Below are 16,817 nucleotides of genomic sequence, written 5' to 3'. Positions count from 1 at the left end.
ACAAAAAGTTAGAAGTGGCTAAAACGCAGGCAACAATACCAAAATATTTTTATAAAAACAATGGAAATGATAAAGCTTATTAAATACATTCATTTTGACTTTGTTCCTTTACCAAAATACTCAGAAGTAACCAACATTACTGCGGACTGCTGTGGTTCTTATAAGGGGTACAATGTTTGAGCACCATTTATGTGAATACAGTCAAGGCATTTTTCAATCTGTAAATGAAAGCTCCTAAAATTAAGTATAAAATATTATTTTGAAATTCAGAATTAAGCTCAAGTACTTCTGCTTACTGGGAGAACTGCCAAGTCCACTGCCAAGACTGTGGCACATTTTAAGCCCTGTGTCCCTTCCTTGTACTGATCCATGTTTTGGCAGTTTCATTTCTGACCCAAAGTTATACCAAACCAATCAATGAGATTAACTGAGAAAATACAGTGTCCTCCTCCATTAATGCTACTGAATGCTATTAAAAAGCATTCAAAATGCTTAAACAAACCGGTGGCCATGAGATCTGAGACCAGATACACATCATAAATGATGTATTGATATAACATTTCAGTACAATTAATGTATGTGTTTCTAGACTTAATAACCACTCTATGTATTTCCATTATACATACCAAAACCCATTCCACCATTCCCGGTAGTAGATTTCAAAATACCCTGAAAAAAATACAATACATGGGGCCAGACGCGGTAGCTCACGCCTGTAATCTCAGCACTTTGGGAGGCCAAAGAAGGTGGATCACCTGAGGCCAGGAGCTCGAGACCAGCCTGGCTAACATGGTGAAACCCCATCTCTACTAAAAATACAAAAATTAGCTGGGAGTGGTGGTGCATGCCTGTAATCCCAGCTATTCGGGAGGCTGAGGCAGGAGAATTGCTTGAACCAGGAGGCAAAAGTTGCAGTGAGCTGAGATCGCACCACTGCACTCCAGCCTGGGCAACACAGCAAGTCTCCATCTCAAAAAATATATAATACAATACATGGGACAGTTCACCTCCACCCTCCCAGAATACTGCTGAGTTCCAAGCTGCGAGGACACATGCACATAAAGGTATGCTGTGAATGCAGACCAACATGCATGCACACACATGCACGTGCACACACACAGACACACCCCTTCTGGTCATGGGCAAGCCCACCTCACACCTACTGCTAGTGACTTACAGGAAAAGTCAGAGGGGACAGGCTGTCAAAACAGTTTAGTTTTGTTGCTTTTCATGGCTCCAAGTTATAAACTGAATTACAAAAACATTAGTAATCAGTTGCCCGTGTCTTTCCCCACACATTCACTAAACCACTGTTCTGTTCAACGTGGCACTGGCTCCCTGGTCCTTCCATCTTAGATGATGTCACAAATGAGGTTTCCCAAGACAGTTAAGCATTAAAATATATACTTGTTTTAAATCAGGGACTTAAATTTTAGAAATAGGAATTTGTAAACTGTATACACGTAAGGCTTTCCATTCATTCAGATTTTTATTCTTCTATAATTTAAGCACAGGAGGTTTGTCTGGCATCTGTGGTTTTGTTCTTGAATGGCATTTTAACATTTATTCTAGAATTAGTTCCTTCTTCTTACAGTTCCTTGGACCACTTTTAAATTATTTGATATTGTGCCCTGCCTTTGCTAAACTATTTGGGAATTCCATGTATTTCTCATACACTTCACACACACTGAGGGCTTTCTTTTTAAGTAATCACAGATCTCACATAAAGGCATTTCTTTTTCTGCATGTCTACAAGTTAGATTCCCCAAGGGTTTATGCTTCTGGCTTTCAAAGGGGAGTACCTGCAAAGTACTGCTTAAGAAAAGGAGATAAGAAAACGATCCAACTGTACTTGTAGTGTCTGAAGAAGACACATTCAGGAAGTCTATGGAAGTTCTACGTAGATGCCGAGATGGTAGGAGTGCTGTATCATTAAAAGTGATCAGCACTCCAGAGCCTCTCTCTAAAAGATCTTCAGAAAGTAGACTAACTCTTAGGTAAAACAGCACATTGGGAAGAGAAGGAGGACACGACGAATAACAACACAGGATGAATAACAAAAACAAAGAACTAGTACATAAAAACTCAATAAGGCTTTTCCCAACAGAGGTGTTAACAATTCATGTGGCTTGAGATTTTTACCTAAGCTCCAAAAGTGGAGGGAAAAAAATAAAACATACCAAAGCAATGTCTATTCTCCTTAAGCAAAGAAAATCTTATCAGACACTAACTGAATATATAATAGAGTAACAAAAGTGTAAATCGCTATATAAAGAAAAAAGGATTCATCCTGTTCTGTGCATTGAAAACATTTTCATCCACTCTGTATTCTAAGGAAGAGGAACTGCAAACACTTTCAATCAAATCCAGGCCCAAATCATCAGTTAGAGACCACGTATTACTGGTTTCTTGTTCTCTAATGTGACTATCATTGTTCCCCGTGGACGGGTAAAATCAACAGATGTATACGCAGAAGCAGCTCAGGATGTAACGAGGGGAATCTGAAAATGTTCTGGAAAAGCAATGTTAATTCCATGAAGCATAACACAGGGAAATTATTTCAGGTTTAAATGCACCTTAAATGAGCTCACAGGTATAAAAGTCATGCTTGCAAAAGATGGAGATAACTTTTCTGCCAATACACAAGGTCCAAAACTCCTAAACTCTTGCAAGAAACTCTGGGATAGAAACTTAGGCAAAGTATAGTTCCTACTATATTCGTTTCTTCTAGAACATCTTATCATTTTGAAGACTGCTCTAAGTGCAACATCCTCCTGAATCCATTTAATCTCCATTCAACGTCTAATCTGCTGATGTCACCTGACCAGCTCAAGACCAAGAATGAGAAATGGAACTCAGATTCTGGGCAACTGAAGCTGCATATTTATTTTTAAAGTTGGTCAATCATTTCTATTTCCTGAAGTACTGTATCTTTGAAAGCTTTGCTTCTCTGACGCCATGATCCCACTAAACTTAAACAAGAGCCTGACAGATTCTGACAAGGCCTTCAGACAGAAAGCCACAAAAAAGAAACATATTCTTTTGCCCAGAAATCCAATTCAAATTCACAAAGAAAGAACATTTTCAAATTGCAAGGATAGATGACTATTATTAACATGAGTATTCTTAAAATTCGATGACATATATGAACTAATAGTCAGATTCAATGTACCTGAAGGGCACAGATCCCTACTGCTATGTATGTACAATCTGAATGTTTTGAGTTGTGCTTTAAAAAATATCAGAAATGAATGGTAAGCATTTCCTGCTGTAAAACCCCATATACTACAATGAAAAATCAAAGCCAAGAAGAAGTCATTATTACTTTAATTTGGCTTCTAGGTACCTTCCTATTCAAGGCACGATTGCATTTCACAGTGAAAAACACGAAGCCTCTCCAATGTATTCACGCACACTTAGAGCAGAATTTGATTCCGACACTCTCATCAATAAACATTTAGCAAAATGTGGTGAATATTACTGATGAGGTAATGGGAGAAAGCTAAAGTAACAGTCTGAATAGTTTTGTGCATCCTGAGTTTTCTTAACTAAGACTTTATTTTTAATTAAAAACAAAATTTACATTTTCAAAAAAGGTTTGCCTCAAAAAAAAAGATAGCTTCTAAACTATATTAAATTGGACCAAATAAAGATTTTAATTATTATAAAACAAAGCTCAGTACTTCAGGGAAACACTACCTCCACGAACGTCGAGCCAATTTAGAGGCTGCCAGTAGAATCCTAAACAGCGATGTCTCCAGTTCGTGTGAACGCCATCTGCAGTCCACACCCCTTGAGGACAATTCAGGCCATAAGGCAGACCATGCCCAGCAGAGCTGCCCCTTCACCACCCCAGCCACCACCCTTAGCCTGACTGGGCAGGCGATGGCTCGTAGCCAAGAAGGCTGCCTCCCTCAGGCTTCCCAAAACCAATCAAGGGCATACGTGGCTCAGCCACACTTTTGTACTCATATTCCTACATGCTTCTGCTTAAATACTCATGAAAAAGTTTAAGATGGTTTGCTGTCACTCAACCCCTGCCCCAGATGGGTTACATAGATCTGGCAATGGACACACCCTTCAACACAGCATGAAAAGAGCACAGGAAAACCCAGCTCCAGCTAAGCCCTACCTCAAAGTAATTTGGCCTTGGGGCCCTGCTCTGAAAACAGGTGGATACAAACTGTCTGGCTATAAAATCGTGAATCTATGGAACTGTAGAATAATTAAAGTTTCCAACACTAAACCACAAAGGCAAGTAGTGTCTGTCCACACTGATGGGGCACCACCTGCACCAAGCCCCAGACTCCAGTGTGCTGGGGGTATCAGACACCTGTCATAGTCACAAGGAGCAAGAAGTTCTAGGTTCCCTCACCACTCCCTCCTATGGCTCCTCCAGTCTTCAAAAATGCCTTGAAATAACCCACTTTGGGACCCGATTCTTAATCTGCTGCAAAACAATCAACCTAAAATAGGCTTAACTAAGATGCAAGTCCAAACTATTGCTCTTCCCTTCATAAGGAGGAGAAAATAAGATTACCAGAGGTTGTCATGACTATGCCAGTAACAGATCCATCCCAGAATTATACCTCTTAAAGCAGACTGTTAGAGGCCCCGTTAGTGCCGTGGGCAGCATGTCAGTCTCACAACCTCAAGGTCCTGAGTAAAGCAGACTGTTAGAGGCCCCCTTAGTGCCGTGGGCAGCACATCAGTCTCATAACCTCAAGGTCCTGAGTTAAAGCAGACTGTATAGGGAGATCTATAGAAACCCATTACTACTAGAGAAGAAAAAAAATACTGTCTTAAAAAAATGAGAAGCCAGTTTACCATTACAGAGAGTTTTGATTTGAGATATAAAGAACATATTCCTCTCCAAAACTGAGTTTCCTCTGACACAAAAGTATTTGCCTTCTGGAGAAGATATGGTGTGCACCATCGAACAGGTGTGCTCTGAAGGCCCCCACTGAAATATATTGCATCATAGATGAGGGGAAAGACTTGGTTAATTTCTCTTATCAAAAGCGAGTCTTCAGGACATCCTGTCCAACTTGCCTCCCAAGGGCCCAAGGGTTCTTCTCAGTGATTGTTCTTAGAGACCCCCAAGCCTGCAGCCCAAGCCCAGGAGCCACCTGTGCAGCCCCACCACGTCGCCAGGCTGTCAGGAGCACGCGTCTCTCATAGACTGGTCTCCTCACACACTCTGACGGGGATGTTATAGTGCCGATCGTCCTCGGCAATGAGCGTTACCACTGGCCAGTCCTTGGGTGGGTCGGTGGGGTAGACTGTGATGAATTCTTCCGTGTTGTACTTGGAGAGCCGGTACACCTGGATGGTGTGGCGCACAGCATAGGCAAGAAGGAACATTTCAACCTGGGAAGAAGAACAAATGGGTATTCTGAGGAAGATCACACTGAAAGATGTGGCTTAACACCATGTTCCATCCATTATCCCACAGTGCACAGCAATGGTGAAGCCACAACCTTTTTTCCTCCTGCTTTGGGCCCAGCCCCCATCCTTTTCTACTAAAAAAAAAAAGGCAGAACGAAGAATGGATCATATGTCTGATAAGGGTCCTGTATCCAGAATAAAGAACTCTTACAACAATTAACAAAACAAAAAACCAAATAACCATCTTAAAAATTAGGCAAAGGATCTGAACAGACACCTCTCTCCAAAGAACTGACCATGGAAAGATGCTCAACATTGTGAGTCATCAGAGAAATCCAAATCCAACTACAATGAGATAGTACCTCACACCCACTAGAATGACTATAACCAATAAGATGATTAACGGGGAGTGGCTGCCTCATGAGCACAGGATTTTCTTTGGTGACATGTTTTAGAACTTTATACAGGTGGCGGTCACTGGCAGTGTACTAAATGTCAATGAGATGTACACTTTAAAATGGTCAATTTTATATTACATGAACTTCACCCCAATAAAAAAAAGTCAGAAGTGTTGGTGAAGATATGGTGAAACAGGACACTGATATACTGCTGGTGGGAATGTAAAATGGTGCAGCTGCTTTGCAAACAGTCTGGCAGTTCCTCAAAATGTTAAAGAATTACCATATGACCCAGCAATTCCACTTCTCGGTGTATACCCAAGAGAACTAAAAACATATGTTCACATAAAAAAATTATACATGAATGTTCATAGCAGGGTTATTCACAGAACTAAAAAGTAGACACAATCCAAATACCCATCAAACTATTGAAGAGATGAATGAAATGTGATCCATCCATACAATGGGATATTACTTATCAATAAAAAGGAATGAAGTATTAATACATGGTACAATATGGATGAAATCTTAAAAACCATTATGCTAAATCAAAAAGCCATACACAAAAGACCACATATTATATGATTCCATTCATATGAAATGTCCAGAATAGGCAAACCCATTGAGACAGAAAGTAGATTAGTGGCTGCCTAAGGTTAGAAGTAAGAGAAAGTGGTTACTAATGGGCATGGGGTTTCTTTTGACAAAATGCTCTAAAATTAGACTGTAGTGATGGCTGCGAAACTTTAAAAGAATGAACTTTATGGTATATATACTTCAAAAAAGAAATTGAAAATATCTTATTAAAAAAAAAAAGAATGAACTTACCGTCACAGCAGACCTTATAGGGTCTCGGAAAAGACTAACTTTAGTCTAATATGCAAACCATCCTCTATAAGCCTTTTGACTGCAAGGTACTTGCTATGGTTCAGGAGACATAAGTAACCCACATTATGAGTATAGATAACTTTTGAAAGTAACTATCATCAGCCCTGCCTGACCCAGCAGTGACCATCAGTCTACACTCCTTCCTACACACTTGGCAATAAGAAGAAGAGCTTCACACTCCAGGACAGCTCAGAATGGAACCTAACTCAGCTCTCTAATCCTTGCAGTATCTGTCCTGGCACTTGGTCCTTTTTAGAAAAAAGGTGGTACAAGAGTCAATTATGTAAGTAGGAGGGTGGCACTTTGATGAACAGCCTTAATGCTACTTTAGTGGTTGACTATTCCACTAAAAAAAACCTCATTAAGACTTTTTAGGAAAATGAACACATCAAAGATAGTACAAGGTGTGGTGACTCAACTATACTGGCTTGGAGATAGTACTGCACTGGGTTTCTGTGTAAAACTCCACACTTATCTGTAAAAGATCCAAGAGCAGGCTGAACTCTACTGGCTAAGGTGACTCCATTTCTCTTTTTAATGCAGCTACAGTTGTCAAGATTAAACAAGATCCTTCGAACGGCTCTTCCAAGTACTTCATTTACTTGTAGCCTCCCAGAGCCAAGAGTACTAATCCCATCCACCCATCTGAAGAATAAAGCCCAGGTGGAGATAATAGCGGTGATTGTAAAGTACGTCCACAATTCTTTGCTACTCCTCACTCCCAAAGGTGGAGCCAAATTCCCCTCCTGAGAGTGGAATGCATTAAGTAACTTGTTTCTAAAAAGTAGGAAACAGTAACAGTGTGTGACATCCCAGATTAGGTCACAAAAGGCATTTTGGCTTCTTTCTTGCTCTCTGCTTAGATCACTCTGAGAAGCCAGCTGCCATGTTGTAAGGACACTCGGGTAGCCCTGTGAAGGCCTATGTGTGAGGAACTGAACCCTCCTACTACCTACCAGTAAGGAACTGAAGCCTCCTGCCCACAGCCACGTGAGTGAACAACAATTGGAAGCAGATCTTCCAGCCCCAGCCAAGCCTTCAGATGGCTACAGCCCTGAACATACAACTGCATGAGATCCTGAGCCAGAACCATCCAACTAAGCTGCCCCTGAATTTCTAACCTACAAAAACTATGACATCAAGTTTGATCGGTAAAGCTGCTTTATTTTGGGGTAATACATGCTCAAAAGCACAACTTACCTGTTCAAGACCACCAGTGTGTCCCACCTGGTTGAGGTGGTTCCTCAGAAGCTGTCCCGGGTCATTCGATGTGTCCCGAGCAAACAGAAGCACAGAGAAAAATGGCACTTCCTTTCCTTTCTCTTTATCATTATATAGTTCAATGGCTCTGTTTAGCATTAGAAATTTTACAGCTTCATAGAGGCTATATTCCTCCTCCTCGTTTGTGAATAGTTCATCACAAGCTATCTGTCTTGCTTCAGCAGTTCTCATTTCAGCCAAGCCTGCCCACTACAATAAGAAAGTTATGTAATAATTAGAATTTTTGTTCTAAAAATCCCTGGTATAGTACCATACTACGAGCACAAAATTATTTTTAAAAAGTGACCATGGGTCACTTACCAATGCTCACAATATTCAGGTTTCCAGATTAAAAAAAGGTATACTTTAAAGCACACAAACTCCTTATTCAGCTTTTTCTCCCATTAATTTGAAAGAAAAATACAATGCAGTAAGAAGCACTGAGGCTGTGGAAATTTTTACTCCCTTAACCTCCCAGGCAATGAGATTGAACTAGCCAATGAGAGACACTTACAGAAGAGCTAACACACATGTGTGAAGCCTGTGTGTGAAGCTGTGAAGGGCAGCTACCATTACAAGGGGCTTACAGGAGGGTTAGCACCCAGAAACACAAAGCCAACCCACCAAAATGGAAGAGAGGCAAGGAAGAGCCTAGGGGCTCCTGAATAATAATTTACTACACTTATCCCTCTAACCTCAAAAATATACATGAACTTCAAATGAATAAATCCATTCAGGAAATTCTTATTGACTCCAGATTAAGAATAAAGTCATGTGTTAGGTATTCAGTGAATATAGGCAAACTCTTTAAAAAAGAAAACCTAGGCCGGGCGCGGTGGCTCAAGCCTGTAATCCCAGCACTTTGGGAGGCCGAGACGGGCGGATCACGAGGTCAGGAGATGGCGACCATCCTGGCTAATATGGTGAAACCCCGTCTCTACTAAAAAATACAAAAAAACTAGCCGGGCGAGGTGGCGGGCGCCTGTAGTCCCAGCTACTCGGGAGGCTGAGGCAGGAGAATGGCATGAACCCGAAAGGCGGAGCTTGCAGTGAGCTGAGATCCGGCCACTGCACTCCAGTTTGGGCGACAGAGCAAGACTCTGTCTCAAAAAAAAAAAAAAAAAAAAAAAAAAAAAAAAAAAAAAAAAGAAAACCTATACTTGTATGTGCTTTTAAGTTACAGTGAGTGAGAATAAGAGATGCCAACATAAATACCATTCCTTATGAATAAACAATGACTAGTGCCCCTCTCAAACACCATTATGGATTTGTAAATCCAAGAGTGAATTTTAATGGTAATGACCACATAGAATTCCCTCTAATATTTGGGCTGAAGGCTGGCACATGTTTGTCTATATCTCATATTTTCCAAACTAGACCAAGTTACCAATCATGGACATGGCTCTAGAGTCAGTCGGGATGGAATCAAGGCTTCACCACAGAGCAGCTGGTGGCTTTTGCAGGGCATTTAACTGAGCTCCTGGCCTCAGTTTCCTCATCTAAAAAAACAGGAATGACCACAGCAACACCACCTTCATAGTCGTGAGAATTAAGTAACACATGCAATTTTAGTCTGGAGCCTGGCATAGAAGTGGCTCAGATTATTAGTAATTTTAATCTTATTGAAAATTGGCGCCACTCAAGCATTCCCAAAAATGAGGGTCTAATTATAGTAGAAACACCTAATAAAGCAGAAACAGCAATTTCACAAGACCTTAAAAAAATGAAAACGAAATGATGACCTGTGGTTGCGCTGAAGGGCCCTCTCGTTCACTCCCACAGGGCTAGAGCCCCGCCCTCAACCTTCCACTAACCCAAGGACTGAGGAACACAAAATCCTGCGTTCTAGTCCAGCAGGTAACAAGAACAGTATTTCCCCCTTCCCTTCTCTGGCTCCCATTTCTTTATAGTAGAAGAAAGATAAAACTACTGGACTTTCTTTGACAGTATATTTTCCAGTAAACATTTCTTATCTTTCTAAGCAAAACCTAGGTTCCAAGAAGTCAGGGCCCTCAGTTCACTAACTCAATAAAGCACTAAATGAACACCTATTATGTGCCAGGCCTGCTGCTAGGCACAGGGTGTCAAGGAATGCACAGGACAGTCTCTCGTGGAGCTGAAAGTCTAATGGGAGCAGCAGGCCATATGTGAGTAAAGAAATCACTGCTTGAAACGTGCTAGGACCTTGAAAAGTCCATGTTTGACCCCCTCTCTACCTGACCACCCTCCACTGACACCCTGGCGCAAGTGACAGGCCCTCAATCAGGGTTCTTGGTGAGAAGAGCTCCAAGCTGCTCAATGCAGGCAAGCTAGGGGTCATGTAAGCCAGTGTGCAGGCAGGACATCCAACCCAGAGGAGACAGCGGAAAGCCACAGAAAGGAAGAATTTTAAAGGCCAAATCAATAGGAATCAGAAGACCAAGTTCTCCCTACAATTCTGTTTCAGAAAAACTCTCAGGACAGTTTTCTAAAGACAAGTTACTAAATCTACTAACTGGAAAATCACTGAGAAAGAAAATAAGTCTGATAAATATGGGCAGAATCTTAAAACATAAGCATAATTGGAAAGAATAAATGTGAATTACTAATGATATTAGTGTAAGAAATAGGAACCAAATGATATTCTTGAAACATAAATATGACTTGGAACAAAGCCTATATTTGTTAAGATTTCCTTTTAAGAAAGTTAAACACTTCATTATTTGATACCCTAGTACATGGCATCTGCTCTAAGAATATATAAAGTTGGTACTTCCCATTTTACCAAAGCCCTCGTGGGAAAAGTTTGAGTTCATTTAAAACCATTTTGCCTAAAAATCAGCCAAGAGCATTTGAAAATCCACTGAGTGAAGACTAAAAACTGGTCTTCTGGGGCAAGCAGGAACAACAGCTTCACCCTTATCAGACAGGACACTACAGGTTCCAAACCTTCTTCCTCAGCAGAGTAAGGGACTCTTTAATTTTATCAACCAGGTCCTCGTTCTTCCCATCAAATTTCAGTCCAAGTTTCCATTGCTTGATCCAGTTGTATTTGCTTATGAGTTTTTCTGGTAACTACAACATCAAGAAACAAAGAGATAAAGAGGTGTTAACATTCCAAGAAATCCACCACACGATCCAAACTGTAAGATACCACAAAGTCTATAAAGCCTACCTTTGCTTCCAGAATTAATTCTGCAAATCTGTCATGTGGGTTTAAGATGGAGGACCTAAATCTAGAAGTCAGGAACTTAGAAAGTACCATCCTGAGGAGGGCTGCTGGAGTGAAATGGTGCTTTTGGTTGAGATGCCAAAGCACAATCTGCCTTGCAGGACTCCACCCACGGCCAGGACATTCCACAGCAGTTGTACAGATGAGCTAAGGCCATGCCCACAGCACGTCCTCACACCAACCACCTTCAGGCTATAGGACTCACTGCAGCCTCTCAACCACCACCTAACACATGGCTCAGGACAGTGCTTCTGAGCATGTGAGAAGGTCCAGGGTGAAGCCAAACCTGCTCCTTTCCCATCAAGAAAAATAAAACCTAGTTTCTGGTATTTAAAAAATCCACCAAAAAAAGGTAGAAAAAGTTTGTTAAATAATGTTAACACATATACTCAAAGTTTTAACATTCAGAGAAATGACACTATGTCTAGTTTAACTGTCTAATCGACATATTAAGATAAAACATATATTGAAAATCAGAGGCAGGGGTTAAGGGAGCTGTGCTCACTTAGTTCATGAAAGAAGTGACAGCTGAACTACATTGCTAGTTTCTGTTTTTTTTAAATTCCTGGAGTATTTGTTACTTTGTTTCCCTCTAGTTATCAACAGAATCTGCAGTTTGAAAGGTAAGCTGAGGCACAGCCTGACTGATGACAGCATGGGAAGTAAGACTCTTCCAACAGTCTTGGGTGTGTCAGGAGAAAAATCCTAGAATTAGGCTGGGCACAGGTGTGTCACTTCACTGCTATAAAATTTAGAAAGGAAAAAAGGTTCACCTCCAAGTCAACAGATCATTAAAGAATAATTAAATCCTACAATATCCTATGAGGAACCTTCTTTAGCAGTTATTAATACAGTTTTGCCAAAACAGGTAACATAGCAAGACCCCATTTCTATTTTAAAAAAATCTAAAAATTCACTGGGCACAGTGGCATATGCCTGTATTCCCAGTTACTCAGGAGACTGAGGCAGGAGGATCACTTGAGCCCAGGAGTTTGAGGCTATAGTTAGCTATGACTGTACCACTGCACTTCAGCCTGAGCAACAGAGCAAGACCTCATCTCCAAAAAATTAAAAACTTTACATAGCAAGAAAGAAATGAATAAAAATAAATACATAAAATAAAATAAACACAGTTTTAAATGAGGCCAAATCTTCCATTCAACTGGAATGTAAGACTAAAAGACCCTTTCATAAATAGTAATTCTGGTTGTACCTTCTCAGCCTACAGCAATGTGAAACTAAGGTGGTTTCTACAAAACACAGAACCACGATTGGGATGCAAATTACTTTTCACTGTGACCACAGTGATGGCGAACTACATCACTCACTAAGGGTGGAGAGGGCCTTCTCCTCCTCATCTTATTAGAATAACAAATGACCACTCACCTAAGGGCTACACCAGCCCACTCTGTGCCCACACTGCCCTGCGTTTAGGCAACATGTGGCAACTCTGCGGCAAAACCCTCAATTCGGTCTCTCAGATTTATCACAAGAACCTCACATGCCCTCAAGTGGCAACAAGCTAAAATTACAACTGGGCACAAAGAACTACAAATGCGCAGAGAATACTGGTTACACAGACGTGAGCTGGGAAACGAGGTGAAGGGAAGCCCAGAAGACAGGCTGAGCATCTGGGGACACGATACAGTTACCTAAAAAGTAGGTGCAGTACTCAACTGAATTACTCAGGAGACCCTGAAGACCTAACTACACAAAGAGAAACAACTGTTTCTGATTCCTTTCACACACTGGTCAAACAGTTCAGGGTGGTAGACTTCCAGGAAATGCAGAAATCCTTAAGACAATTTTAAAAAACGAAGCATGAAAAAAGCCATCAGAAAAGAATGAAGTCAAATTTATTCAGAAGAAAAAAGTGAATATAACTTTAAATGCTTTCAGAGGTCACAGCACATGGAACACATGTAAATAGCCTTTGTTTTCCACTAAGCACAAACTGGACTTCTAATAGAATAAAAAAAAAATTTAAGCAAGAAACCAGATTTAAATAAGAAACAGTGATTGGAAATATTCAAGAATGAAGTAGGTAATTAGCTTAGCTTGTGACTAAACTATACAACAGCCTGTTTTCTCTAGCATATGCTGGTAATTCTTGATACCACAACATACAGCAAATAATAAAAATGTGTCATCCCCAAAACTCACTCACAAAAAAATTTTGATACACAGTCTATCTCACTCTAAGCAAACACTGTCACAGTCTAACCAGTTCAGAGACATTATAAAACGTAGCGAACTTGGAAACCAAAGGACACCTGCTCTAAAGGACACCCCCTCTCAGGGACCAAACTGCTGTCCCACATTTAAGAGCCAGACTAGGCCATCTCCATAGCTGGGGTGAGGGTCAGGTGATCTGGCTGCAGCCAAACACAGAGACTGGGATCTGGGCAGAAATGAGAACAACAAACAGGATGCCCGGGCAGGATGACAGGTGAGGGGCAGCCAAACTGTCAGAGGGGCAATAAGGACAAAGCTCTGCCTCATAGGCAGGGAACAGAGCAAGGCCAGCAAAGCTCAGGAATAGCAGAAAGGAAGCCCGGATCTCCTTCACTGACCACAGATTAAGGGGAGGGTCACTTAGTCCAGCTTTCCCAGTTCCCTTTAATATCCTAAATCCAAATGATGTTCTAAAAGACAGAGAAGACAGCAACATGCCACAGAGAACAACTCTCAATCTGCAAACAGAAGCAGATAAAGCTAGCTAAAGGTTCCACCCCTGATTTCTTTTGGTCACACTGCAAGAAACGCTAACTCAACAAAGCCCTTGTCACAGTGGACCTTCCAAGGGAAGGGCTGTGGGGCGAGGGGTGCCAGAAGGAGAACAGGAGTGGAAAGGCATCCACAGGAGGGTCTGCAGGTCACCTGGGAGATCTGCATAGCCAGACTAAGCTTATGGGTCCCTTCCTTCCTTCACGGGCCCCTCAAACACGAAGCATGTGCTGAATTTGAATCTGTCATCCAATCATGTCTCAGACATGACACCACAAAATGAACTGGGTAAAGGAAGTTTTCAAACTATGTTAAATGCTGAGGACTGGAACAGGAACACAAGGACAAGTCCTCTGGCTGGATGACAGCAAGGAAAGAACAAAGACATTCTTCAGCTAACATTTAGACCCAACGTTTAATAAACATATATACCAAACCCACAGGCAGGTACACTGTGTTTTCTCTCTTTGACAGAGGCCTCTTGGCATTCAATAAAAGTTAGATGACAAAAACCAAACCACACTGACCACTAATTAAATTATGATCCCAGAAAAATATAATAGCTGATACACACAGAAAAGGAAAGAAACTGGAAAGAACACTTAAGAATTTTAAAACTGTTTTCACATTACTCAAATTAAGTCAGAAAAACCACCTTAAAACCCCATCACTCACATTTGCAACACATTCTAACAGCGATTAGAGTTAGAATGTAATCTACTCAGACTATTTTTAATATGGCAGATAATGTTACCCAAATATATCCCGCTACCAAAAAAAGGCGGGGGGGGGGGGGGGGACATTGTACTTTTTTTTTTTTTTTTGAGATGGAGTCGCACTCTGTCGCCCAGGCTGGAGGGCATAGGTGTGATCTCCGCTCACTGCAAGCTCCGCCTCCCAGGTTCATGCCATTCTCCTGCCTTAGCCTCCCAAGTAGCTGGGACTACAGGCATCGGCCACAACACCCGGCTAATTTTTTTGTATTTTTAGTAGAGATGGGGTTTCACCACATTCGCCAGGATGGTCTTGATCTCCTGACCTCATGATACGCTCACCTCAGCTTCCCAAAGTGCTGGGATTACAGGCATGAGCCACCGCACCCAGCCTCTGTACTTTACTTTGTTTAAAGCAATTTTATACTTTAATTAATTACTTAGGACACTATTTACCCCAGACTCTCAGAAAGAATAAAAATACAAATTTAGTGTCAAGTGAGTCCATAAATCTAAATAACTCCTTAAAGGTAAAGCCTCAAAAGGAAAATTTTGCTTAAATTGAGGGGGATATTACATCACAACCTAGAAATATAGATTTGTGGATTAATATAATATAGCTACAACTGTCAGCACAGCCTCCTGAGTAGCTAAGAACAAAGGCACATGCCACCACAATCTAGAAATTGTGTCATATAGAGCTACAGTTGTCATGTACAGAAGTTAAAACAAGGCAAAGCAAAAACAGTGAAATCATTGTTTGCTTCTCTAGCTGGGTCTTATATCCAACCATAGGAATGCTTTTGCCAACTGACAAGCAATTCTGAAATACTTTACTAATAAATGGCATCATTTACAAAAGAAAAAACAGGCTAGTATATCCATTTCTCTTGCCTCTATATGAAAGAAATAAGCTAATGCTGAAAAATCTGCTTAAGATGGCATACATCTTTGCTTAGAAGAAAATATCTTTCCCAGATGTTGGTTTGGTTTTTTTTTTAATAGACTCCCCAACATAAGGGGCCTCCTTATGTTGCCCAGGCTGGACTTGAACTCCTGGCTCAAGTGATCCTCCCACCCCAGCCTCCTGAGTAGCTAACACTACAGGCACCACCACACTTGGCTCCAGATGTCATTTTGACAGTTGATAGAGGTGTGGTGATTTTATGCTGGTTTATTAAATAATCGTGGAATAGACGGGGAGTATCCTCTACCCACCAGTCCTGGTTTTGCCCTTCCGAACGTGTGATCTCTCATCCACTTAAAAGACCTCTACCTTAGCCAACAACAAGTTCCTCTGAAGGTCTTCTTTATTCTAGGAAAATGCCCCAGTTCCTTCAACTGCTCCCAGAATGCGATGAAGCATCCTGGCCACATATCCATCTGCTGAGGATACAGGTACCGAGCTTGAGATGGCCTCTGACCAGCCCAGTTCAAGGTGGGGCTGTCACAGTCTAATTCTTAGAATCATTCCTTTTAAAACGCAGCCAGCTTAGTCTTTTTTAAAAAATAAAAAATAAAAATAATAAAAATAAAATGCAGCTAGGGCTTTGTGATCATTGCTGGACATCGCATTTCATACAGGCTCACAGTGGGCTTGCAATCAATTAAAATCCTAACATCTTTTTCTTTCTTTTCATAAACTGCTATAAGGCCAATCTCCCACAGCTGGCACTTCCGGGTTTTGGATTTTTTAAATTTAAGCACAAGACTTTCAATTTTCTTCCAGTTAATGTCATATTGCCATTTCTTTCCTTTTTTTTTTAATTTAAAAATATTTTTTTGGTAAAAAAAACAATGCTAATGATCATCTCTGGGCCTTCAGCAGGCTGTAATCTTTTTGCTGGTGTAGGGTCTTGCTTCGATGTTGACGGTTGCTGACTGAGAAGGGTGGTGACTGTTGAAGGCTGGGTGGCTGTGGCCATTTCTTTTGTTTAATTCAACTTTTATTTTAGATACAGAAGGTACATGTGCAGACTTGTTACATGGATATATTGCTGTCTCTGACCAACCATTCCTGACCAAAAAATCTTTCAGGTAGTCGTCTATCACCCATCCGACTATATGACTTTATCCGTGTCAGGACGTGCAGACACATGACTTTCCAGTGCAGGTCTGCCATGTGGTACATTTAAAACGCTAAAGAGGGCCAGGCCTGGGACAGGCTGAGTCTCAGCTCCTCAGGAAGTCCCTCTCCACGTGACAGTTATCATCTCTCTTCTAGTGTTGCTG

The 16,817-nt window shown here is 41.1% G+C and overlaps 1 protein-coding gene across 3 annotated transcripts in view; it reads right to left on the bottom strand.

The window, feature by feature from the left end:
• Positions 1–16,817, bottom strand: part of OTULIN (OTU deubiquitinase with linear linkage specificity) — a 54,152-nt gene that overhangs the window by 16,531 nt on the left and 20,804 nt on the right. For 2 of the 3 annotated variants that reach the window (XM_033178821.1, XM_033178820.1), the window contains exons 5-7: positions 10,863–10,988; positions 7,875–8,144; positions 5,130–5,370 (exon numbers count right to left, since the gene is read on the bottom strand). In XM_033178821.1, coding sequence (XP_033034712.1) covers positions 5,176–5,370; positions 7,875–8,144; positions 10,863–10,988 — 591 coding nt within the window. In that variant the 3' untranslated portion in view covers positions 5,130–5,175. Of the gene's footprint in view, positions 1–4,822; positions 5,371–7,874; positions 8,145–10,862; positions 10,989–16,817 lie in introns of those variants that run through there. The other variant, XM_033178819.1, reaches the window with a different exon arrangement.

Source organism: Trachypithecus francoisi, unplaced genomic scaffold, assembly GCF_009764315.1.
Source record: "Trachypithecus francoisi isolate TF-2019V2 unplaced genomic scaffold, Tfra_2.0 Lachesis_group2, whole genome shotgun sequence".
In the NCBI taxonomy this organism is placed as follows: domain Eukaryota; kingdom Metazoa; phylum Chordata; class Mammalia; order Primates; family Cercopithecidae; genus Trachypithecus; species Trachypithecus francoisi.
This window is presented reverse-complemented; position numbering and strand designations above follow the sequence as displayed.